Here is a 25,521-nt window from a genome sequence, read left to right on the forward strand (position 1 = left end):
TTTGAAGCCTGTCAGGTTATGAGAATATCATGGCGGAAAAAAGAGGATATTTCACTGCACTGGCCTCTTGGCGGAAAAGCATTGACCATAGCGATTTGTCCTACCCCTTCGATTACCTTCGGAAAGGCTTGTGTGTTTGAGAATGGAGACATCCAAACATAATTAATATAGAGATGAATATCTGTTGCCTGGGTGTGAGTTAATATAGTAAATATGAATATTTAAATGTTGTTAATCTAACTCCTATCTTTTTGGCTTTGCGTGTTCAGTTAAAATTCTTGTATTACCATCAAGTGAAACAACAATATTTCGATTTCAGCCTGACTTGGGTCTGAAATCATTAGTAAGATTCTTGATTGGTATGTCTTTGTATCGCTGAAGGAATATCACGATCAGTTCCCACGAGAAAATAAAAACATAGAATAATAAGAATAACATCTATTTTCTTCTTAGACCACCAACATAGTACCAAAATGAATCGAACTTGGGAGTCAGAAATTCAGAATTGATTTGAGCTCCGCATATATTTCTAAATTCCTCGTTTTGTGGATATAAAGGAAATGTTGTCGGTCAAAGCCGAAATGGTTTATCGGATCTATACAATTAATGCAATCGCAATATTTCAGTGTGCCTTTCTAAAAGATAAGAAACAAACATTTCCATTTGTTTAGCCTATATGTTTTTGCACTCTAGTAATTTCTTCTTGAGGTAAAACAACTTTCGCAATCCTCTTTTTTAACGCCTAATTTTATTTGCTAAGTTTTGTTGCAACCCCATTAAAATCATCTCTCAAATCTACTAGTCTCAGTAGTTTGAAAGACTATGCACATTGACTATCATAATCCGGAATTAAAACTCATACTCAGATTTGGTCCGAGTCTTGTAGATGTCACTAGAACAAAATTAGCGGATATCCAAATAAGAACACAAGTACAAAATTGTATCGAAGATTTCTTGTAAACTAAACAAAAAGCCAAGCAGAATAAATAGTACACAACATATCATAGCAACAAGAGTGTAATTTTGATTAAGCGTACTAGTTATTGACTGATCACAATATACGGTAGATTATACACGGTGTATGAGAAATTCCGCATTTATGAGGTAGCGTGTGCCACCTGTATTGACTTCTGTGTTTACTAATTAAAAAATACTTCTTATCATTATACCAAATTGAGATTCGGTACCTACATTTATACATTTATTTTTACCTGCTAACAAAATCAATATATTTAAACGCATTGTAGTCGATAAACATGAACAGGTTTCATACAATTGATGAATATTGGCTAAAATTAGCACAAAAAACATGGTCAGCAAAACTACGTCAATATATTCTGCATGGCAATTTTTAATTCAAACTTATTGCTTCATGTAATCCTTAATGCTTACTCTGTAAGACAATTAGATCATTAACGATTGTTTTATGTTTTAAATGAATATCTCAAGGATTTTATATATCAGTCAGGCTAAATTAGTTATGTGTTTATGTTGCCACTGTACCGTTCACGTTTAGAATTACTCGATGATTTTCAGAAAACCATTCAAAGACAAAATCAATGACAGATGTTTACTGATTCATTAAAATGCCTTATATTTAAAACTATTGTTGAATATATTACAATTTTTTGAAAGCGTAATGATGTTACGATAGTTTTAAAATACCTTTTTTTTTGTTTCAATTCAAAGTACATTCTCTCATATTGGGCATATTGGGTACGTATGTATATTGATGCGATAGAGGGATATATAGTTTATTGATTTTTTAACGGAACTATTCTTTAAAAAGATAAATCATGAATCAGGTAAGGAGAAAATGTGGTGGATGGTAAATTTGAAATGATAGTTTTCCCATTACAACAACATTACTATTGATAATTTTACTTATAATGATATCGAGAGTAAAACAAGATGGGCAACTAGTATAAATTGAAAACTCGGAAAACAAAAATAAAGCTAATCAATTTCAATCACAAACAACACACAACAAAATGATATCGATGAAAACACGTAGCTACTATAAGACTTGAATCTGTGTTTTTTTTTAGGAAGTTTTTCCATCATCAATGCAACAGTAATTGTGTTCGAAGTGGAGAGTTATCAATGACATATCTACATTGTCTATTGAGTAAAATAAAAAAAAGAAGTTGCATTTAATGCGTTCAATATAAACAACAAAGTAAAAAAAAATCAATATCGCATTCCAGTTTGTTTTTTGTTTTTTTCAAAACAATACTTAATGCAAGATTCAAATATTGGGTCTATTTAAATAACACTATATGCCAAAAGTAATTATGACAAAACACGTTTTAAATTCTCTTCATAATTGATATGCATCATATAAAGATCAATTCAATACCCACTATTTTGAATTTTTCCTGTCAATTTATTCATGAAATTGTTTTACCTGGATAAAGTTACACGACATTGGATTGATATTGACTTATTTAGTTTAAAATAGTTTTCAGAAAACCACCAGGTTTGACATGACAGGAGAAAGGATATATTCACGATTTGCAAAGATTAAGATATAAAAATATCGAAGAAATAGAAGAGGTTAGTTAGTGTAACTTAGCATTATCAGTTTATTAACAAGTATAAAACATATCGCCTGCTATTTTAATGTGCTTTTCATTTATAAAAAAAAGTATGAACGTCATTGCAACTCTTCAACGAATATGCTTGTAATCAACTTTGTTTGAATTTTATTTAGAAATATAAAACGACGCGACTCGACCTAAGGTCAACACAATCTGTTTTTCTCTTAAGTAGAATATTAAAGGTATTTGTCTGCTTATGCCTATCAGATATATGGACATTAAACCCAAATATAATGGAAGAAAAGTGGAATGTGTTGCAAGTACAGGGAACTATTAACAATCAACATTATGTCTTGATAAATGCATCACATATTAAATTATAGCAATTTTATTGAGCGTAACCAATAGCATTTCAATTTCATTTTCCACTGTCTAGTTTTTAATGTGCATTTAAAATATAATTACGTTCTTTCCTGTTGGCTTTGATTCTCTAAAGGATATATAGAATACACTATAGATATGTTATATAATTTGTAATTATACATATTCTTTTTATAATATTACAGTTTTAAACGATGTAAAAAATTAGTGGTTGAACTTCTTTAGGAACGTGTATAAATAGGGTTATATAGTAATAATTACATTAAGTACATTTGTACCTAAGCCATGGCTAACACCAGTATTTCAGTTAGGACTGATCGAAACAGCAAAGGGGGCTAATAGTAAGTTTATCACGCATGTTCCTATAGCGGTAAGATTAATTTTACTCGTATTTTATTCATAGGAGACAACTCACAAGTAGATAAGAATATGGTATTTGTTTCCTCTATTAACCCAAGCATTGTGCGATATGATTCGATTTGTTAGTTGAATAAAAAGATAAATAAAAGAACAAACTGATATTTTATAAGTAAATGGCAAAGCAGATAAAGATCTAATGATATTTACATGTATCATTTACAATGAAATCTTAGTACAACTATCAAGTGAGCGGGGCTATGTTAACCTTGTGAATTGTATAGGATATCATATTTAAAAAACAAATGAAACGAAAAGTAGCTTTCTTTACTGGAGACATTTAAAAAAAAATAAAAAATTTGGTGCTATTCTTTTAGTTTGCATTTTAGTTGAATTCGATATCTCTTTATATGTACAATGATTTACACGTTCATTGTAATGTTTTTGTTCAACGCGTTAGGAACCTTATCCAGTACGTTTCATATAAAACCATGTCTTCATGAGATATCTTTTTAAACATTTTATTGCCAACGGTGATCTTTCGTAGAATATACAATTTTGTCAACCTTATCCTGTTTCCATTTTCAAATATAATACTACATTTCTTTTCTTATCTAAATGATTTTTTGTAAGGTAAATTAGAAGGTGAAAACTGCAACCGTTAAAACATGAATAATCAGAAATTATTTTGTCAAATAAAGTAGAAATCAATCAATTTACATCAATTTAACTAAGTAAAGCTAAGTTAATCCTGCACTTTCTCAATGCAATATGAAATGTAATATTCTGTAAGGGCTGCCCTATATATTCCAATGGGTTTACTAACTCTTAAGAGATATCAAAGATATCTAATGGTTAACCCAAATATTTTATGTAAATATATTCCCTAAAATAATCATTAATCATTTCAATTTCTTAACGAAATGAACACATCTGACATAGGTTAATATAAATGCTTTATATCTTTTTAAAGATTGCCTCATTTTGTACAAGGGATCAAAAGAAAAAGTTAGCAACTTAGTGCGGGAAGCAGTAAACAACTTTAAAATAATGAAACAAAATGGAATCTGCGTATCACTGGTTGGAACCAGTGGTAATGTACATGTAAGTAAATTCGTTTTTATGATTGTGTTCAGTCCTAACTTACAATTTGTTTTTGTTACTCTCTTTGAAGTGTTACTCGTTGGACAAGTTATTATATTTGTGTAAGAAAAAATATATGTAAGCCATCAAGATATCGTGACAGACTGTATTAAGCAATGTAATAAGAGCTGAAACGAAACGATCATATTACGGTGACTTTAACAGATGACAATGTTTGATAAAAAGTAATAAGACAGATAAGATATCCATGTAAAGAGAAGAGTAAAGTACAACTCTGCCTTACAACCAGACAGATGCTTATAAAGGATGATTCATGCATTTCTTAATACCATTTGTTTTGTTGGAAATCATTCTGTAGGCCCCATAAAAACTGTATTAGGAAATAAAAGTTCTAATAAAAGTAGTACACTAGAGATATTAAAACTAAAATTTTGTTTTGTTCTACTGCAAAAAAGGAAGGGAAATTTTCCAGCCAGAATTGTACACTATAACCAGTCAAAACATATTTCAAGATACGTAGGAAAACCCAAATATTTTTTCCTTGGAAATTCTTCCGTAGGCCTCATAGAAACTGTATTCAAAAATAAAAGTGCAAATGAAATTCGCCCATTGGTGATATTAACACTTAAATTTTGTTTATGTTCTACTATAGAAAATTACAGGAAAACTTCCCGTCAGAATTTTTCCACTATAACTAGTCAAAAATTATTCCTCGATAAGTAGCAGATCCAAGAATCTGAACATAGGAAGAGTTGTTTTTAGGATCTAACAAATGTATACATACAATTTCATTGATTGTCTTAAGATATGATGAATCATACCCTGCCTGGTTTTTAGGCAGAACATACGTATAGCAAACAGCTAACAATTTTTTGAGTAAGTATATCAAAACTTTACTAGAAACGTGGTTTTTTTATTATTAAATAATGAGGAGAAAACTGTATTGTATTTGAACATTTGGAGGCGTCACTCGTGGATTTGACGGTAGCAAAATGAATTTACTGGCGACGTGGCGAAAGCGGAGTCACTTAACGGATATGTGCCACTGTCAAATTATTATTTTTCATTCTAGAAAGCAGTAATATTTATTATTATACGTTGCAGATTTTACCCGTTCATTGTAGCTTTTATAGTGTACTCAACTATTATTCAAAACTTGTTTTGATATTCATTAGAAGTAAGGTTAATAACGTTGATAAGTTAAATGAATATTTCAGTCATTATGTACAAGAACATATTTGTGTGCATTGAAATGTTGCTTTGTATATAAAAAATTAAATACTACAGAGTTTATTTAGTGTTTTTTTGTATCCTGTATATTTCTAATGTTGTTTATATTTTAAGTACCAGTCCATATAAAATTCAGACACTGCTCATGGTACAGGTGAATCATGGTTTATGAAACGGAATAAACGACATTTTTTCCCTTCAAATGTGTTATGTTCATGTTACAAAAGTCTTTTCTGTATTCAGATCTGTACTTTTAAGAAAACCATTCATTCATTCATTCATGTCATAATAATATCAACCAAAACAAAGCAAATCAAGAACAGAAACTCCTGCAAATGTATATATATATATATATATTAATTTTATCTCAAAAGCGCAGCACCTAAATGAAAGAAGAATTGGTTATTATGTCTGTATCTTATTTTGAATAAGAAACAAAACAAATGAAGTTGGTGAGTTCACCCTCATAAATCACATCCTGTGTTAATTGTAAAATGACTGCTAATGAAATTCAATTTCAACTTGCTCGGAAACATTTTTAAGGATGATAAAGTAGAGGAAGACTGCTTTAAATTAAAGGACGAAAACTACGCTGAATTACTGTCGAAGATATCAAAAGAATATGTGCCGTTTGTGGAGCTCGGGAAAGATAACAGTAAATTATTTATGAGTCTTTATCAGCAAACAACTTCCTTTTTTATTCATAAAATAATATGAACAAAAAAAGCTTGTTTCAGCATAATAATTTAACAAATACTACACGATTAACTTTACACTTCGATCAATTATAAAGTATGTCAAGTAAATATTTTTGAACAATTTAACAGGTATATTTTTGGATAAGATACAGTCAATGATTCTTTGAAATAAATTGGTTTTATATAATGTTTCTTTTTCTAATGTACGAAAAGACTAATAAATGTAAAGCTTTCTAATTTGGTAAAATATCAAATACCAATCGATTAATTAAAGCAAACTGTATGGTTTACTCGTGCTGTAATATGTCGTTTGCAGTATTTGCATTAAATTAATAGAAAATTGAAGATTCAAAAGTAAATTGATATGGATATAAGGGGTACTACGCCCCCCCCCAAAAAAAAATCATCATCAATACTTTCTACAAAAGTATTCCAAAGGGGCACGTTATTTTAGCCCATGTTTAATATAAAAAACAAAGTCTCAGTGTTTTTTAGGGGTATGGTCTAGTGCTACTGCATTTTTGTCAATGATATTTGATTAATAGATTGGGTCAGAAAAGTTTGACTGCTGGGTTCAAAATTATTTATAAAATACTAATTGTCTAATTGTTGGAGTACATATACATATTGTAAAGACACTTATACAAATTGTCTCTATGAAATATAGATTTCAATAATTCAAATCTGGAATTGTTCAAAAGAATTTTATTTCTTCAAAAATCGAAGAGTTGTTAATGAAATTTGATTGTATATTTAAGTACAAATATATGGTACACCAATCTTGAACTACTCATATTTTGAAAAAAAGTTTGAAGGAAAATATACATGTCTGTTTTACCTGATTCTTATTTTTTTTCTAGAATTAAAAATGCCCGTTCTTGTGATTGTTGCTGAAGGAGATCTCGCATCAATTGAACTTGTGAAGAAAGTTTTAGAGCAAAATATCCCTATATTGGTGTTAAAAGGATCTGGGAAAGCTGCTGATTTAATAGCAGAAGGTCTCGATAAGGATAAGTAAGCATTGTAGTCAATTTTCTTCTGCACTCGATACAAGTTATAAAAATACCAATCATTGTATTCCAAATTTCGATTTATGTACACATGTTTCAAGGAGTAACCAGCTCATCAGTAGCTTTTAAATCCAGATATTAATTGTATACAAGTACACAGAACAAAAACTATCGAGATAGGAAGCCAAAATACATCACCGAGAGGTTCTACCATGCATTATACAAAAAATTATTTCCTATTAGTTTTATTTGTTTTGGAAATTGTAATTCTGCAAATTTTGAAAAATATGATAATGAAATGGCGTTAAATTTATATATTGCCTAATTATGGAGCTACATTGGTGTTGATTTGATCTTTCCAAGACATACAACAATACAAAAAAATATATTATGAGTATTATAAGAGTCACGTGTTATGAAAAAATGAATCATAACTGTTCTTGTTATAAGCGGAAAATTATAATTTTCGCTTTTGTGCTCTCGATAACAATTTTCGAAAGGTTAGATCGACGTGTGAGTAATAAAATTTGAATACTCAACAAAAAGCTCTATGTTTACTTTTTTATTACTTCTTTTTTGTATACCACTATATGGGATCTGAGTTTATTTTTAACAAATCTGCTATTTCAGTGATTATTCATTGGAAGTGGAGGCTCCAATTTTGTTTGGTATCTATCTCTATCCGAATGATTGCAGAACATTGAAGAACTGTATGGAAACCATTAAAAACCACAAACAACTGGTAATATTTTCGTCTATGGAGTATCAGTACACAGGAAATTCTACCTTAAAAAGGAAAACATTAACATTAAAGCGTAATGACATTTTTCTTCAGTACAGTTTTGAACTATATTTTCACTGTGTCTTTAAGAAAGATTATACATGAAAATATATATATTTGGACATTAACATTTCAAAATTGAAGTCTTCCACAATGACTTTATATAAACAGCATTACTCATCCACATTTGTCCACATTTGTATCGATATGTCTACTATTCAGTCTTAGTGTAATTCTGGAATAAAATTTAAGAATAATCACTTCAAAAGACACCAAAACAGTGCCAACTTCATGCTCTACATTTTTGAAAGGTTAAAAAAAAGTATACAAATTTGCAATTGAAATTCTGCAGGTAAACATACTAGACATCAATGAAAATGACGAAAATAAGTTTCCAGATGCCGTTAGTAATGCCATCATACGTGCTTGGTCGCAAAGTAGCAACGACGAAAACAGTAGACCAATTAAATCTGCAAAAATTCGATACAAACCGGTGATCAATACTTCACCACAGGAAAAAGAATTCCAAAAGCTAGGGGTATATATATATATATATATATATATATATATAGAAAGGTCTGTTAAATTTGCGATGCAAATGTTTGGTCGTTCCCTCCGCGGGACTCGAACTCGTACCGCTATGACATCTATGGCAACATCGTCTGCACAAAGTCCAACGCCCTAGACCACTCGGCCATATAAAAATGTTAATTTTTAAAGATTAATCCTACGAGGAGGAATGACCCGGCCAGCGAAAGCTATATATATATTGATTGTAACAGGTGTGGCGAGTGGTCCGTTTGATAAGGTGGCTCGGTTTTAAATATTATGTTTCTTTGTATTCTATAGGCATATGCATGCAGAATAAACAATTTAAAAATGAACGATTTATTACAATAAATGCGTTTTCTATTCAGCAGGATATATAACGATATTGACCTCTAGGGATAGCAGTTTCTGTGTGATTCATAAAATGTACGCCTTGCGTGACTTGCTTTGTTGCCTCATCCTAGTTCAACTGTAATTTACTAATAGCCTTTGAACAGCACTGGTACTAGTATTCACCAACTAAAGTTAACAGTGAGCGCCACGTAGCGGTGTAAGCTCTACGGTTATTACCTGTACTTTCTAAATTTCCCTTAAGGTTCCCCAACATACTAACCAAAAAAAGTCATGTCCCGGAAGTAACAAAAAGTGACTATCCTTACGGAGAAAACTCATCATTTCCTTCAATCAGACAAATAAAAAAATATAGGTTAAAATTACGTTTCAGGTAAAATAATTTCATCTTTCCTGATAGTTTTGAAGTCTTTTTCTAATTTGTTTACTTATTTAAAGAAGTGAATACAATGTTTATAAAAACTTCGGGAAACACGTGGATGTACGTACGTGTATCTCCGCTGTTCCTGTTGTCAAGAAACCTAACCCGCCTCGGAAGAAAATGTAACTTTGCGTATATTATCAAAATCGCAGCATAGCTTTTCTAAGATGGGAAAGGCAATCATTTTCTTGTTTGGAATTTGCAGCTGTCGTCTGTGTTTTGTTCACGCCACATAAAATTTATTCCCGCCATCCGTGGAGAACTGTAATAGTTCCGGTATCTGCACAGATTGAAACTGAAATGGATCTCGCTAGAGATGCCCTTAAGGGATAAAAAATGTAAAGTATTGCGAAGTACTGTAAAATTATTGACCATTTTGAGAGCGAGGGAAAAGGGGGCATGGGGTTTAGGGGGAATGTTCAAGTTATTTATTTATTGAAAAAAAAATCTCCTCCTCCATTAGTTTACAAGAGAGATTTTCAAATAGAAATATTGATTTTGCTTGCTGCTTAAATATAAATAAAAATATTGCACTTGCAAAGCGAAAATTCTCATCCGGGTCGACCCCCCTCTTTGCAATATCCTTTATTATTTTTACGAGTATCGCACAGACGGTACATGTATGGTAAAGCTCACGGTACTCGCTAAGATGGGAAAGGCAATCATTTTCTTGTTTGGAATTTGCAGCTGTCGTCTGTGTTTTGTTCACGCCACATAAAATTTATTCCCGCCATCCGTGGAGAACTGTAATAGTTCCGGTATCTGCACAGATTGAAACTGAAATGGATCTCGCTAGAGATGCCCTTAAGGGATAAAAAATGTAAAGTATTGCGAAGTACTGTAAAATTATTGACCATTTTGAGAGCGAGGGAAAAGGGGGTATGGGGTTTAGGGGGAATGTTCAAGTTATTTATTTATTGAAAAAAAAATCTCCTCCTCCATTAGTTTACAAGAGAGATTTTCAAATAGAAATATTGATTTTGCTTGCTGCTTAAATATAAATAAAAATATTGCACTTGCAAAGCGAAAATTCTCATCCGGGTCGACCCCCCTCTTTGCAATATCCTTTATTATTTTTACGAGTATCGCACAGACGGTACATGTATGGTAAAGCTCACGGTACTCGCTGATTTAGGCAATGCCTACCCCATATTAGTAATTCCTTTTCCAAATCAAAAGATCCTTAAAAATATTAACCATGCATCCTAAATATTCATCAGTTCGGTAATTTTGTAATCATCCTTCATTTCTCAAGTGCCCCGTGCAGGTCCGGATGTTAAAATAATAGGCCTGCAGCAGCGCTAAGCTTGTCGTAATAGGCTACTTAATAGTGCTCAGAAACATAGCCGGGCTAGGCGCTCTGACAACAGAGTGACTGGGATGTGTGCCCCAGGTGGTGGAATGGGGTACCCCTGGCGTCTTACATGCTGGGGTTGTCAGGCTATAATACAGAAAACCTGACAGCAAAGCATAGTGGTGCACCGTGTTGGGAAAGATGTCACGTTCCTCGCACGTTAAAGGACCTTGCTGTGGTATTCGATAGGAGTAGGAACCTTTGCACTCCACCACAGGAGGTTAAATTGCCCGACATTACCCATCCCTTCCCCTTTCTAGTGGCAATCAAAATTTTTCGACCCTATTATCCCTGTGTCCTATCCCTTTTTTTTTCATTTCATCATCATTTCATGTTCATTTTATCATCCATTTCATGTTCATTGTCTGAATATAGCTGAAATATTGCTGCTCGGACGTTAAACCCCAACAATTAATCAATCATTTCTCAAGTTAGTTTCTTCCATAATATGCACTAAGAAAAAATAGGTGCACATGAACAAAATTATCTTTTTTACCGATAATTATTTTATTATTGAAATCAAATGGTCATGACACATTATTTTGTGTTATATATGCATAGCAATTTAAGACACACATGAACTAATTCTATTTAGATGAAGAAATTAACGATGATACAGAAAATCGAACGGAAAATATGTCGAAGTTGGTACCTCCCAACAATTTGTCAAGAGGAAGTTCTTCTCAGACTGCAAATGGAAGAGGTCGATTAAACAGTGTACACCCTTCATCAGTCACATTACATAATGCTGAAGTTAGAGGAGAAGTCAGCGAGTTTATGGAGGAATACCAAAAGTCGCTAACGCCAGCATCACTGCCTCTTTATTTCTATATCGCTTATCAGTTTATTCAGGAAATTCCAAACGCCAAGATCAAGCGCCAGGTTACATATTTAATTTGAAAAACATGGACATTTTTGTCATTTTTACAACATGTAATGATTTGTATTTACAATTTGTGCACGACTAACGTAACATTATCTTATTCTTCAAACCTCACCATTTTTGTTTATAATATAGAACCTTAATATTAATTGAGTTTAGCGCACACTGATTTCAGTTGAAACCTATGACACGAATAAACAACGGAACAATGGGTTGGTACGTGTATATAACCTTATGTTTTCTTCTTTTTCTTTCATATTAAAGAACTTCCAGATTCTTCTGAAACAAGCCCTTGTCGCTGACAGAGTTGATTACGTTACGGTTTTACTTCAGGAAGAGAACGTTCAATTTGATAAAGGGCAGTTTCCATATATCTACATTAAAGTAAGCTTATTTTTTATTGATTTTTCAATAATGTTTTTCAGTGTCCATCTTTTGCTTGACCTATTTATGTTGTCGTGTATGAAATGTTCAGACAAAATAAATAAATCGGTTGATTTATCTAAACTTACGAACAATACATGTCTTACTTAATCTTATGATTGAATCGATATACAAATGTACTTCAAATGTACGTTTTTATTACATTTTGAAAAAAAAAGTTTAATTATTACTCAGTGCACAGTATTATGTACATTTGTAAGTACACATTGTTATGTACACTTGTAAGTGCTCAGTATTATGCACGCTTCAAAGTACACATCATTATTTACATTTATAAATACACAATATTATGTACACTTATAAGAAAACGTTTGTATGTATACATGTTAGTATATTTTTCCTTCAGGTATTAAGATGTGCTTGTATCGATGAACAGACAGAAGGGGATTGTCAGCACATGTGGTCAATCTTACAGGTACCTTATTCTGATTTTAGTACCTACAAGATTTGTATGCAAAGGTAACTACTATTAAGAAATGATCTCGAATATATTACTACTGTTATATGTTTACATTGTTTGAAGACAAAAAGCAGTCAAACTATCTTTCTTAATTTTTCAAAACACATGTTTATTACGTTAACTATGGTTTTTCATTATAAATGACATACATTTTACTGCAACTACGGCTTCATTTTCTTTTCAATTAGAAGTCGTTGATTTAATATACATCTTCATATAAGCTTCCCACATTTTTTCCTCTTCATTATTTTTACCATGCAACTGTATAAGTTCAAGTACTTTATTTTTTTTAAACAATGCAGTGTGCAAATATATTATTAAAATTAAACGAATAGAGTATAATTATTTTTTTTATAAAAAATAGGTTATTGTCATTCTTCTGTCAAAGTTTCAAATACATACAACAGTTTCCGTTTAAGCTAATTTGATTACTGTTTTTTTTTCAGAGCGTATCACAAGAATGTACAAAAAGGCTTTTGAAAGAACGAAAAAAGAATGGCACAAAAAACTTTCAAAAACGAATCCAAGCGGGACGTCAGCTGTGTCAAAAGTTTTTACATTGTCCCAAAAGTTTGTTAATTCATAATACTAATATCAAACTGACAAATAGTATAATTTAGGTTAATAAGAAAACGTATAAAACAATATATTAATTAATTTTGATAAACAAATATTGCATGTAAAGCTTTGATTTTTTAAAAGACCAGACAAAACGCAAGACTTTACAAATATATAAAGTACTTTATATAATTGATTATTCATGTTTAAAAACGAATTTGGATGACAGATATATTTACTTTATACCCCATGTCATTCATTTGTTATATCAATCACTCTTTAGAGACGTATTAAAAAGATGACTTCGAAAGTAAAGACGAACAAGATCAAGAAATATACCATGATCTGCTGATTTGGGCAATATTTTGTAACAGAAGAGAACTTGCTACTTTGTTTTGGTCAAAATGTCCAAACCAACTAGGTGAGCATCTATGGAAAAGGATGTTCAAAAACGAATTTTAAAAACATTTTTCTAAACATTATGTAGAAAGTTCAAATGCGTCGATAACAATGTCATCCATAAAATCTTTTTACGTAACAATTGATCTTCTGCAGTCATGTTAGACCGTAACGATGTAAGAACATTTTCTTATTAACATGAATCTAGTATTACCTGTGAAATGCCATTTTTAATTTTTGTTTTCGATATATTTGCATTATTAATAAGAAATGTCAATAATATTCATAAATCCTTTAGGAAAACGTATATGTTTTTTTTTATTTTGTTAATAAACAAACTAAAAAAATATTTTCTTTATTAATTGTTTTCTAGAGACAGTAGTACGACGGTACATTTGTTGCTTTTTACCAGGTTTGTTCCTTTTTCTATGCAAGAAAACAAGCGAAACGAAAACTGGAAGACTTTAATTTCTATTTTGTAATATTATTTTATTTTATAAATTGTTTTCTAGAGACAGCAGGTCTCAGTATCGTATTAATTTTCCCATAGACTTCTATAGTGAAGTGCATATTTTTAGGATTTTTTAAAAAATATGTAAATTGATTCAATAAAACTTTCACTTATGTAGCATTTCTAAGGACATGTGAAAAAATAATTTCCCGCAAAGAAAATAGGGTGAGTCCACGAAGATTGGACAGAAAAGTAGTCTTGAACTATAAATAGCCATTTTCCCTACTTTCACTTTCGTTTTGCACTCACCAAACCAACCTTTTCAGTGGAACATTTTTATGATATTATGTTAGATTTTCTTTTAAAAAAGCTCTTCATCTTACAGTGTGATGTTTGCTCTATTTTTTAAGTCATTGTTCATGTCTTTTGACAAAACATTAGTTTGTAGAGAGGCAAAAAGAAAATGCACTATATTTTTATGGCATCCATGTTTTGACGTACACCCGCTCAGGGATATGCAATACGATACTGGTACCAGCAGTGTTGGCAAGTTGTGTTCTTAAGAGAATGGCAGCAAAAGCAAAGACTGGAAAAGATCAAATTTTGTACAACTCAATTAAGGAGCACTCTGAGTAAACTGTATTTTATTTAAAGAAAACACTCATATCAATTAAGGTTCAGATGAATATATTTCAGTTTGTCATAATTTGGCTGTTACATAATATTTGATAAAAACAGAGTAAGTTTCTTTACTGATATGCTGTACTAATTTAATTCAAAAACTATCCAGAAATAGTGAATAGCTTACCTGCATGTCAATTATAAATGAGTATTGTAGAACTTTAAGACCGACGACTTTAAGGCTATATTTCTGTACTACGCTTGTCATAGGTTAATACATAGCTATGCTGTTCGACAGAGTCATATTGGTTACTTTACAATTGTATCAAATACTGTGAATTACGACCAAAGAACTGGAATTATACAACTTCAAAATTCTCATATAAAGGCAATAATGTTTGACAACGTTGGTCATCAATGTGTCTTCGTGTCGTTAATTTACTTTATATTTTATTTTGAAGAAGTGTCATTTTTCTGTTACCGTGGATTTTATTACTTTTCTTGTCGGGGCCTTTCATGGCTTACTTAAATGAGTGCTTACACTTATTGAAGATCATTTGGTAATCTCTGTAAGTATTTACTATCTTTAAAAAGGTTATACGATGCAGTATTTGTTGAATTTCACCAGATCTGTTCCTTTTTTCCATGCAGGAAACTAGAAGACATTAATCCTTTTTAATAGTGGGTATAATTCGTGAGGTCATGATTTTAACCGCGATAATTTTGACTTTACAATTATAAATATTCTTTTCTTACTGACAATGTCCAACCCTAGGAGTATACATTTGATTAATTCCTATGACTTGTACTTTGATACTGTCAAATAAGCTTCTAAGACAGGGGTTCAGTCATTGTGTATGTTATCGCTATAGAATTATTTGGTCTTCAACGAAATGTTTACTTCACAGACCGAACAAGAAGTATTCAGTTTTATGTCACGACTTGTTGAATGGATAGACAGTCTACCAAATTTGACACTGACTATATTTGACTTGGAATATCAGTGATGGTGTAACTGGAGAAACAGGAAATGCTTACCATTCTGCGGCACCTGATGTCACTACCGGTTTTGTTGGATGATTTCATATTTCAAGTGCTTTAATCTATTTTTGATTTGCTGATTTGTTTTCCTTGTCTTCAGTTATATGTAATAGTATATTTAATTTTGTTGTCAGCATTGTGTTGAGGTAATTTCTGTTTCTCGTCTCATATTCATGTTTTGATCATGTCTTTGGAATTTGAAATCACTAAGTTGTTTTTTCAGTTATAAATCTTTTGTATGATTTTTCGATATTGCAATTTGGTGTATCGGTCGACAAGAGCAGTGTCCTCATTTTGAATATGGTTGCAGAAATTGTATGCACCTAATTTAACAAGTCACACTGATAAACTTTCCAAAGGTCTGACTTACACTGAAATGTAGAACTATTAATTTGTATACATGTAACTGGCTTCAATCCCACCAGACGTCACGAATAATATTCAGTAAACGTGTTTTGGTGTTGGAAATAGTTTATTTTGTTTGTGTTATTCGGTAATAAACAATGATAAATTAAACTTACTACTTGATACTTTCCCGGTACAACAATACAATCTATGCTATATAATGTAAATGTTATATAATTTTAAAACATTAAATCATAACTGTTCTAGAATATTTGAGCAAAGATCATTAGATCTTCAGACAATTTTATATAAAGATGACCCAGAAGTTGCAATGGATATGATGATGGCAGATTTTACAGTTTGGGATATTAAAGTTAGTCCATTAGAATGTGCATACGACAACAGTATGTTGGATTTTATCGCCCATAGTTGTGCACAAAGGTGTCTCAATAAAATTTGGTACAAAAGAATTGGGGCAACTTTAGGCGACTTTTGGATGGTAAGTGTCACCAGTTTTTAACTACTGCAAATAAAGGGATTAAAATTGTCTCCTTGAATTTTAATTTTATTGTTTATATTGCGTAATTGTATACATTAGTTTTGTTTAATAATGGGTGTACATGATAAAAAACAAATGATACTTGTATAAAGAAAACATATAACTATTTTAACAGTGTCCGTCTTATATGTTTCATGATAATATCTTTACAGAATGGTTTTTTTTTGTGGTTGTAAAAAAATCGGCAAAAAACACGAGAAATCAATCATGCTACCGAAGTTCCTTTATGCACCGCTTACTCGGTTTCTAGTTCACTATGTAAGTAACATTAACAAGTCAAACTTCAACCATTATGAAGATGGATACATGCAATAGCTTTATTCTATATCTATTCTCGAAATTCACGTTTTAGTTGCTTAATGTATGCATTATGTAAATTATTTGCAATCAACTTGGAACTTGAGATACTGATATAATCTTCAACTGCTATTAGTATGAAGTATTCAATTGCACTCAGAACATGGACAATAGTCCATAATAGCCCAAGTATCATTTTTGTCTGTCATAAAATATAATTACATAATTAGAATTTATAAAACATGTTTGCACGTCTCATGTTTTAGATTCTCTTTATTGGTGCACTAGTGTGCTACAGCGCATTCTTGTTGATTGAACTTTCTGATTTTGAGGATTTCCAGTCAATCAAGGTTTATGAATGGCTAATATACGTTTGGTTAGTTGGTGATATCATAGAAGAATACCGAGGAGTAAGTACTTACTTGTCTGGGGATCAAAATAAATGTTTGATCGAGTGATAATAATAGTAAAAGATTACGAGAGCAACTTTAATCAATATTCTCAATGAACTGACATTCACGAAGAAAGAAATAATATACAAAATGGTAATATTTTTCATACACTCCAAAATAAAATTTATGATTTTTTTTAACATATTGGTTTAAAGTCATTATATCTATTAGAGAATTGAATAAACAACTGAAATAAATTACCAACCTCATTTGCCGACAACTGTAAGGGAATTCTAGACTGCCAAATACTATTTTTAATCATACCAAGGCAGTTGGACATTTCGAACATTTTGTTTCAAAGTACATTATATGTAAATACAACATAACAAGGGACAATGCACGACAAATCTCTAGTTAGTATTCGAATTTGAATGAATACAATGGCTGAAATTTTATTCGTAAGGTTTCATGAACTTCTATTGAACATGGTAGAATACTTTGATCTAAAGTGTGATTAATTTTCTGAAACTCTGGAATTAATAGTCTTAAATCCATTGTATTTGTCGTAAAGCCTTGAAACAAAACAACTTACTTTGACCTAGGTTGTTGTTACAATTTAATGTTCCTCAAAAGCTAACAATACGTTACTTACGACTTGGTGAGATAAGACAAACATCAAAACAATTTATAAGAAAATTACTTTTACCTAGCTGACCGAATATCTGATAATATTGAGGCAATATGTGAAACGGTTGTTGTGTCTGCCTAATTAATATACATGTCATGTGGTCGAAGTTTATTCAAAATAAGAGTACATTACTTCTGTGCTATTATGTAGATCTCATACGTTTGTTTGCATTGTAAGTGTCGTGCTAGAACATTTCATGATATTTTTCAATGTCAGTATCCTATTATAATCACTTGCAGTGCATATTTTTATAAACAGATTTTTTCCTGGAATAATGAGAGATCAGAACATCATTTTTCCACGAAGGAAGAAGACGGAAAAGAAGCACTGAGCCAAACTTTAACATACAGGCTTAAAATATATCTCTATGATTTCTGGAATGCTTTGGATGTTTTTTTTTATCTCATTACAATTACGGCGATATTAATACGATTCATCAAAACCAGTGACAGTAGTGGATCTGGTGGCTATGTTGTTGGCGCAAAATTAGCGAGACGCTTTTACAGTCTAAGTCTGTTTACGATGTACATGAAGCTTTTACATGCCATACTGATGTCAAGAAAACTTGGTCCTAAAATCATCATGATCAAAGAAATGGTATTTAAATAAATAATATACTAACTTCTTGTTATCAGTGTACGCTGATTAGATTGATAGGTTAAATAAAAAATATATTTCCTTTTTATAGTAAAATATTATATGCGTGTGTCAGATTTATGGTTATCTACGCGTGATGTAGTTTTCTGAAGTTCACATCGAGCCCATATAACATATGAGCTATGAATATACTCGAAATACATTACTTATTCGAATTCTTACAGGTCAAAATCAGTATATTCGTAGCCTCCCACTTTCATAATGACCTAGACCGACTTAGTAATTTGATACATATTGTAAATTTATGCTACATAATACGCGAAAGTTCAGATTTGAAGAAAGTGTTCATGTGTTTTTAGCTGAAAGATTTGTTCCGTTTCATCGGGATACTGTTTGTATTTATGGTTGGTGTCGGTGTTCTCTACCATGCAAATATGTATCCAGCTCATTATGATATGTGGAACCGTAAAGATTGGACATATTGGAGGATTTGGAAAATTATTTATATTCCATACTGGCAAATATACGGAGAACTATTCCTTGAAGAGTTTCAAGGTAAGCGTATTAAATATTAGCGGTAAAGTGTTTCCTTTATATCAAAGAAACAATCATAAGGGCGGGAGTTTATAATGTGATATTTTAATCCTGGATAACAAACAGCAAATATCAGAAGGTATATCATCCCAACAATAAAAAAGATCAAACAAATAACTTCAGTAGAACATGCAATTAATTAAAATACAGATTAAACAGGTTAAAGATTCACCATTTGGTTGTTTCATATTGACTAACATAACCTCAGTTTTCTTTCACGTTGATCTTCAGGCCAATATATCTGGCATTATACTTTAGTTTTGATGTCTTGCTCTCCTTGTGTATTTCAAGATTTGATAGTGAGGAATGTCATCCATCAGACCCCTGTGTTTTTCCACTCGGGGTTAATCGTGTTTAAAGCTGTTATAAAATGAAGGGATGACATCACATAACCCTGTCTTTAAAGACCACATGGAAACTTGTATCTAGTGGTTTGCGAATCATATTTCTGAACTCAGAGTAGGCAGCTTTAATTATATCAACTATCTTAGACTGTATTATATAGTGTCTTAAGATCTTTCTCTGTCGATACTATCGAATGCCTTCTCAATTCTATGAAACTGATAATTATCTGTCTCTGTCAATCTGTCTTGAAAGCTTAACAATCCGTTGTTCGAAGTACAAATGAAAAAAATCAATATATTCTATTATTTTGTTTTGCAATTTTCTTCATTTACTTTTAATTACAGCAAACAGTACAACACCTTGTACCACCATTCAATCAGAATGGGAAAGTAACCCGGATGTTGAGCGTTGCAATGAATACGACTGGGTACTTTTAGTCATTGCTGCGTTATACCTTCTGATATCTAACCTTTTAGTGAATCTTGTCATTGCTTTGTTCAGGTAATATTTCGATGTGACTGTCCTTTACTTTTTCTATTTATGTTTTATTCAGCAAATGTCATGTGATGGGATTATAACATAAATGACTTCCTTTATATGAGTCATATTTCAATCAAAGATACCTCCGACATTTATCACTACGATGAGAGTGATATTCTTTCAAAATTCAAAATAGCAAAATGACTATTGAAGGAGGATATAAGTAAGAAATAAATCTGAGGGGGATATAATAAGAAAAAAATATGTTCTTAATCAAGTGAAAAACATTTTTCGATCATAATATATACCATACATTGATGACACAAAAAAAAAACAACATTATGTAATAAGCATACACTTCATTATAACTCATACACTTTAGATGACTTTTGAAGAATTGACAGACTCGTTAACAATTAATAATAGAGGAAATTATGAACAAGAACATAAAGTACTTTCAACTCTCCTTTTGATTTTTAGCTACCGTTTTGAGAAGGTTCAAGCAAATTCTGAGAAATTATGGAGATATTGGCGTTATGCAGTAATTATGGATTACCGAACCAGAGTCCCAGCGCCTCTAAACCTTGTTATCAGACCTGTTATCCTAATCAACAAATGTATTAAGAAGTGCAATGCGTTATGTTGCAAAAAATCCCCAAAAGGTAAAACATGGATACTGAGATAGCTCTTATGACATTTTCTCTTACAATTTGCATGCGTAAAGATCGTGGTAAAATATAAAAAGATGAAAATTAAGGTTGATAGCTGAAGTAGTTTCAGAAGGAAATCACTCCATGAAACCTACAACTAACAAAGAGGTTTTTCAGATTTACCATGACACTTGTTACTCCTGTAATGGTATCAATTCAATTTTGATTGTGAAACATTCGGAGGATCTTCTGAAAACCATTATCGGAATACAGTTGAATCTAAACCTTTGATTTGTTTAACCGTTTATATTGCTATTCCCCATATTCAATTGAAATCCCGACTCAAAAGCATTACATATCGTTGTTATTCCTAAAATAATGGACAACCTTTAAACAAATACCTAGTACTTGGTAGAGAATCTCAATACTTGGTAAAAAAGTGATTCCCAATCATCTTCTAAATGAACTGAGAAAGCTGGATTTTTTTATCAACATGTTTGCACTGTGTTCAAAGAGATTCCTCATACTTTGTAAGAAATCATTCCAAATCATCTTCCAAATATACAGAGGAAGATGTTTACAAAATGCTGGAATTTTTAATCGACAACATATTTGTCCAGTGTGGTGGACGTGTTTTTCAACAAACGGTCGGCATTTCAATGGGAACAAATTGTGCTCCTTTACTTGCTGACCTATTTCTTCACTCTTATGAGGCTGACTTTATAGCTGATTTGATCAGAAAGAAAGAATATCGTTTGGCTAGATCCTTCAATCTCAGTTTCCGCTATATAGATGACGTATTATCTTTAAACAATCCTAATTTCGGGGATTTGATACATCGCATCTACCCAAAAGAACGTGAGATAAACGATACTACAGACACTGCGAAGTCGGCCTCATATCTTGACCTACACTTAGAAATCGATGGTAAAGGAAAACTATTGACCAAACTTTACGACAAACGTGACGACTTTTCATTCAGAATTGTCAACTTTCCTTTCATCTGTGGCAACATCCCTTCGGCTCCTGCGTATGGAGTGTTCATATCACAATTCATACTTTATGCCAGAACTTGCCGAAACTACGCAGACGTTTTGTATCGCGCTAGAGGTCTACCAAATAGGCTTCTGGAACAGGGTTATGTTGCTACAAGATTGAAGTCATCACTACAGAAGTGTTATGGTCGTCATCATGAACTCGTGGATCGTTATGATATATCCATCAGCACCATGAAAACTGATTTATTCAACGGGTCATGGTTTTCCTTTCCTCGTTTGTCTACCACGGACTTGACTTTTTATGAGCAACTCGGCGGTTGTTTCTAGAAAAAAAACAGAGAACGCTTACCCTATCTGTGCACCTAGGCCATGCTCCCAGTTTTTAGTGGAGTCCGAGTTGCTCATTTACTTTTGTTACTTTGTATGTATAATTTTAGTTACTTTATGTTCTTTGTTGTGTGTGTCTGTTTTCCATGTCTGGTCTTTGTCCCTGGATGACATTCTTTTGATTACCACTATAACCTTGGTTCCCTTGATTACTCTTTCAAAAGAAGAGATTCAAGTGAGAAGAAATGTGTGCCTCTGCTCGCTGACTTATTCTTTCAATATGTTAAGGCTGACTTTATAACTGATCTGACAACGTTTGGCCTGATCCTTGATCTTAATTTCTGCTAAATAGATAACATTTTGTCTTTGAACAATCCCAGTTTTTGGGATTTTGTTTACATCGCATCGACACCAAAAGAAGTTTAGAGAGTATGATGTAAGCTTCATATCCTGTCTTACACTTAGAAATCGTTAAAAAGAAAGGAAAACTTATAATAAAACTATACAACTAACGAAATTAATTCTCATTTCGTAATGTTAGCTTTCCTTTTATTTTGTAACACCCCTTCCGTGCCTTCGTATGGATTTTTCATATCATACATTATGTCAGAGCTCTTAAAAAATGTAGAAACTACGACTTACTAGACTTCTTACCATTAGGCGTCTTAAAGAGGGCTATATTGCTATAAGCGTTCGTTAAGTCATCACTACAAAAGTTTTATGGTTGTCATCATGAACTCGTGGATCCTCACCATGAGAACAGATTGTTCATCGTGTCATAGTTATCATTTCTTCATTCGTCTACCCCTGACGTAACATTTTATAAACAACTAGGTGAGTGTTTCTAGAAAAGCATAGGACGTCTACCCCTCATTTACTTTTATTTTTTTGTAGTGTTATTTTGGTTAGTTCATGTTTTTTTTGTTGCATGCGTCTGTTTTCCCTGTTTAGTCTTTATCTTTCCAATACATTCCTTTTACCTCCGCTCGGATCTTGGTTCACTTGATTGCCCTATTGTGTTAAATTGTTCATAATGATAATAAAAATAATGATAATTATGATATTTCATTTATCCTATTTAAAGGACTGTCGAAGGTATTTAAATTATGCAAAAAGAAAACATAAACAAACAAAAAACATAATAAACAAATTACATGTAGAAAATTCATTTAGGATTTAGGGTTTTACATGATAATTTATTAAAGTGGAACTCCCTTCGTAACCACTCAACGAGTTATGATACATGTAATAATTTATTAATGTTAAGCATTGAATGTTGATGCTCGTCCTTGCGAGACCCAACAGGGTAGTCAAGGACGTTAAAAAAACCCTTAGTAGTAGTAGTAAGTTGATGTGCATGAACGAGTGTATTTTTTATTTGTGTAAAAAATTTGATGATCTCAGATTGATCGTAGATTATAAAAAGTAATATGACAAATTGAAGAACGGTTAGTGACTGTGAGGGTAAATAAAGGGTAAGGGACAAAGACCAGACATGGAAAAAGACAAACACAACAAAGAACATAAAACAACTTAAATACATACAAAATAACGGAGGTAAATTAGCTAATCGGACTCCTCTAAAAACTGGGAGCATGGACCAGGTGCACAGGTAGATTTAGCGTCCTCTGCCTTTCTAGAAACAACCGCCGATTTACTCATAAAAATTCAAGTCCGGAAAATATAGAGGAAAGAAAAAAAAATATTCCAATGCCAGTGTATGCAGGTTAAGATAATTACAACATATATTTGGTAAGAAAAAAATTATGTGGCCATCTTTTTTTTTAAATGAATAGGTCTATACATAGATTATTTTACTGCAATGAAAATAACACTTTCATTATCTACGACCTCGTAGTGCAGTTTGTAGGTGTTTTGATAATTTAATAATAATTTCTCTTGTTTTTGTACTTTAGTTGACGAAGAGGAAATTAAACGTATGAAAACACTTCAAGACATTAGTGTATTCGTGCTACAAGAAAAACATTATGAACAGTTAAATACCATGGAATCAAGGAAAGCTGTGATATACAAATTCAGAACAAGCTTCTGAATCATTTTTGTCATCTAATCCATTGTTATATGATATTTAGATCTTTAGATATTTGTACATGTTTGATGACTGTATTTTTGCATTACGAATCAGACCATGTCATGTCACTATATTGTTAGTGCTTGCATGTATAATTTTCTAATACGATCATACGAGATGTGAACATAATAGGTCGTGTATACACTGAAGTATAACTCCTTTAAAAATGTAACTTATATTAGTTTATTTTTGCAAACAGACTATTTCTGTAGTTCGGATTGCATTTTATATGGTTAGATTTGTCTCCTGCAAACAGGCCTCTTTTTCATTCGGGGCATACACTTATATAAACATTATTTTGAATGGTCAGTCTGCTTTTACTGAATTTATCCACTGTCTGTGAAATTATTTCGCAATCCAGTAAATATCAAATAGATGACTAAGAGATTGCTACATGTTCAATATAAACAGCTGCAGTTTAGAGAAAATAATTAAAATAATTTATGTTTTATCAAGACATGTAATAGGTAAAGATATTGATAATTATTGTTTTCTTTTGTTTGTTTTATTTCATGAACAGTGCTTGTTATGATATGCACCGACAGCGCACGCTACTATCAATGTTTACTATATACTATTCCACTACTTACCTGGAGTGATAATTAATTGCAAATTGTACATGATTATACCCGTTCCCTAAAAGCTTGCCTTGGCTTAGCAGGCGTTATCTTACAGATTTCATAACACATGATCAGGTTGTATCTTAAACTACGCGTTCAATTATGAATAATTGAACAGATCATTAGATGTAACAATTTATTTAGATATTACTTATTGGGACACTAGATGTCTTTGCCTAAGCCTATTGTTTCTTTATTTTATTGTGTGTGGCATGCTGTGATAAATATATTTTGTATGTATTTTTTTATACTGAAAGCATCAACCATAGTAACTTGTTGTTTTTATTTGCTTTCTGTAAATCTAAAATAGATCTTAGAAGGCGTGAAATACATTGACAAAAATGCTAAACATTAGTTAAAATGGTTTTTTTTTGGTGTAATGCAAGCCTTATAATATTTATTTAGAGAACAGTAACAAACATAGTACGCCCTCACAATGTAACATATCCTGCATTTTGCTGTCGGATATTTACATTATTTCATGGAAAGCATATGCACACGAAGTTTGAATTAGTGGTTTACTTTCTTTTTAATCAAAATCAACTTTGTTCTCAAATAAATGAACTACAGATTTTTGGAATATAACGAAAAATGGAAAACAAAAACAAACAAACAAACAAACAAAAAACAAAACAAAACAGAACAAAACAAACAAAAACAAAACAAAAAAAAAATGCAAAAAAAAAAAAAAAAAAAAGAAAAGAAATAGTGATGACAAGTAAGAACATGCATACTGTATTTGTTTAGAAGTCCCTTTTTCATAGTGCAAATGTCTGTATAATGAAGCATTCTACTTGTCACTGTATATGTTATGTTCTCTTTACATCCACATATTGACTATTTGATCAGTAATCTTGGTTTTGTTCTAAATATGCTTTTTTACTTTTTATTTCTTGTTTCATCA

At 31.7% G+C, this 25,521-nt stretch overlaps 3 protein-coding genes across 12 annotated transcripts in view; all 3 read left to right on the top strand.

Annotated features, from left to right (window-relative positions):
• Positions 1-2,194: 2,194 nt before the first annotated feature.
• On the top strand, positions 2,195-8,444 carry LOC148622394 (uncharacterized). The gene is made up of 5 exons (XM_088572286.1): positions 2,195-2,556; positions 4,252-4,382; positions 6,156-6,267; positions 7,171-7,324; positions 7,951-8,444. The coding sequence occupies exons 2-5, from the start codon at positions 4,329-4,331 to the stop codon at positions 8,204-8,206; spliced, it is 576 nt and encodes a 191-aa protein (XP_088428412.1). The 5' UTR covers positions 2,195-2,556; positions 4,252-4,328; the 3' UTR covers positions 8,207-8,444.
• LOC148622395 (transient receptor potential cation channel subfamily M member-like 2) overlaps positions 7,951-25,521 on the top strand; it is a 61,479-nt gene continuing 43,908 nt past the window's right edge. For 9 of the 10 annotated variants that reach the window (XM_088572265.1, XM_088572270.1, XM_088572269.1 and 6 more), the window contains exons 1-4: positions 7,951-8,062; positions 11,372-11,658; positions 11,924-12,043; positions 12,450-12,518. In XM_088572265.1, the coding sequence (XP_088428391.1) occupies positions 11,413-11,658; positions 11,924-12,043; positions 12,450-12,518 (435 nt within the window). In that variant the 5' untranslated portion in view covers positions 7,951-8,062; positions 11,372-11,412. Of the gene's footprint in view, positions 8,063-8,502; positions 8,640-11,371; positions 11,659-11,923; positions 12,044-12,449; positions 12,519-25,521 lie in introns of those variants that run through there. The other variant, XM_088572266.1, reaches the window with a different exon arrangement.
• On the top strand, positions 13,199-25,323 carry LOC148622396 (transient receptor potential cation channel subfamily M member 2-like). The gene is made up of 10 exons (XM_088573852.1): positions 13,199-14,603; positions 16,246-16,477; positions 16,653-16,657; positions 16,690-16,795; positions 17,101-17,244; positions 18,173-18,511; positions 18,871-19,066; positions 19,795-19,951; positions 20,411-20,592; positions 23,822-25,323. Exons 1-10 carry the CDS (start codon positions 14,539-14,541, stop codon positions 23,956-23,958), a joined length of 1,563 nt encoding a protein of 520 aa, XP_088429978.1. The 5' UTR covers positions 13,199-14,538; the 3' UTR covers positions 23,959-25,323.

Source organism: Perna viridis, chromosome 3 (assembly GCF_037379345.1).
Source record: "Perna viridis isolate PV_CMFRI_1.1 ecotype Kerala chromosome 3, ASM3737934v1, whole genome shotgun sequence".
NCBI lineage: Eukaryota > Metazoa > Mollusca > Bivalvia > Mytilida > Mytilidae > Perna > Perna viridis.

Bases quoted from the DNA above. Each gene is read 5' to 3' on its own strand.
- LOC148622394 (XM_088572286.1), top strand. From the start codon at position 4,329: ATGAAACAAAATGGAATCTGCGTATCACTGGTTGGAACCAGTGGTAAT. The intron at 4,383-6,155 runs GTAAGTAAATTC...AACATTTTTAAG, and splicing joins GAACCAGTGGTAATGTACAT to GATGATAAAGTAGAGGAAGA. The intron at 7,325-7,950 runs GTAAGCATTGTA...CTGCTATTTCAG, and splicing joins GAAGGTCTCGATAAGGATAA to TGATTATTCATTGGAAGTGG.
- LOC148622396 (XM_088573852.1), top strand. From the start codon at position 14,539: ATGGCAGCAAAAGCAAAGACTGGAAAAGATCAAATTTTGTACAACTCA. The intron at 16,796-17,100 runs GTAAGTAACATT...CTCATGTTTTAG, and splicing joins CTCGGTTTCTAGTTCACTAT to ATTCTCTTTATTGGTGCACT. The intron at 17,245-18,172 runs GTAAGTACTTAC...TTTTATAAACAG, and splicing joins TCATAGAAGAATACCGAGGA to ATTTTTTCCTGGAATAATGA.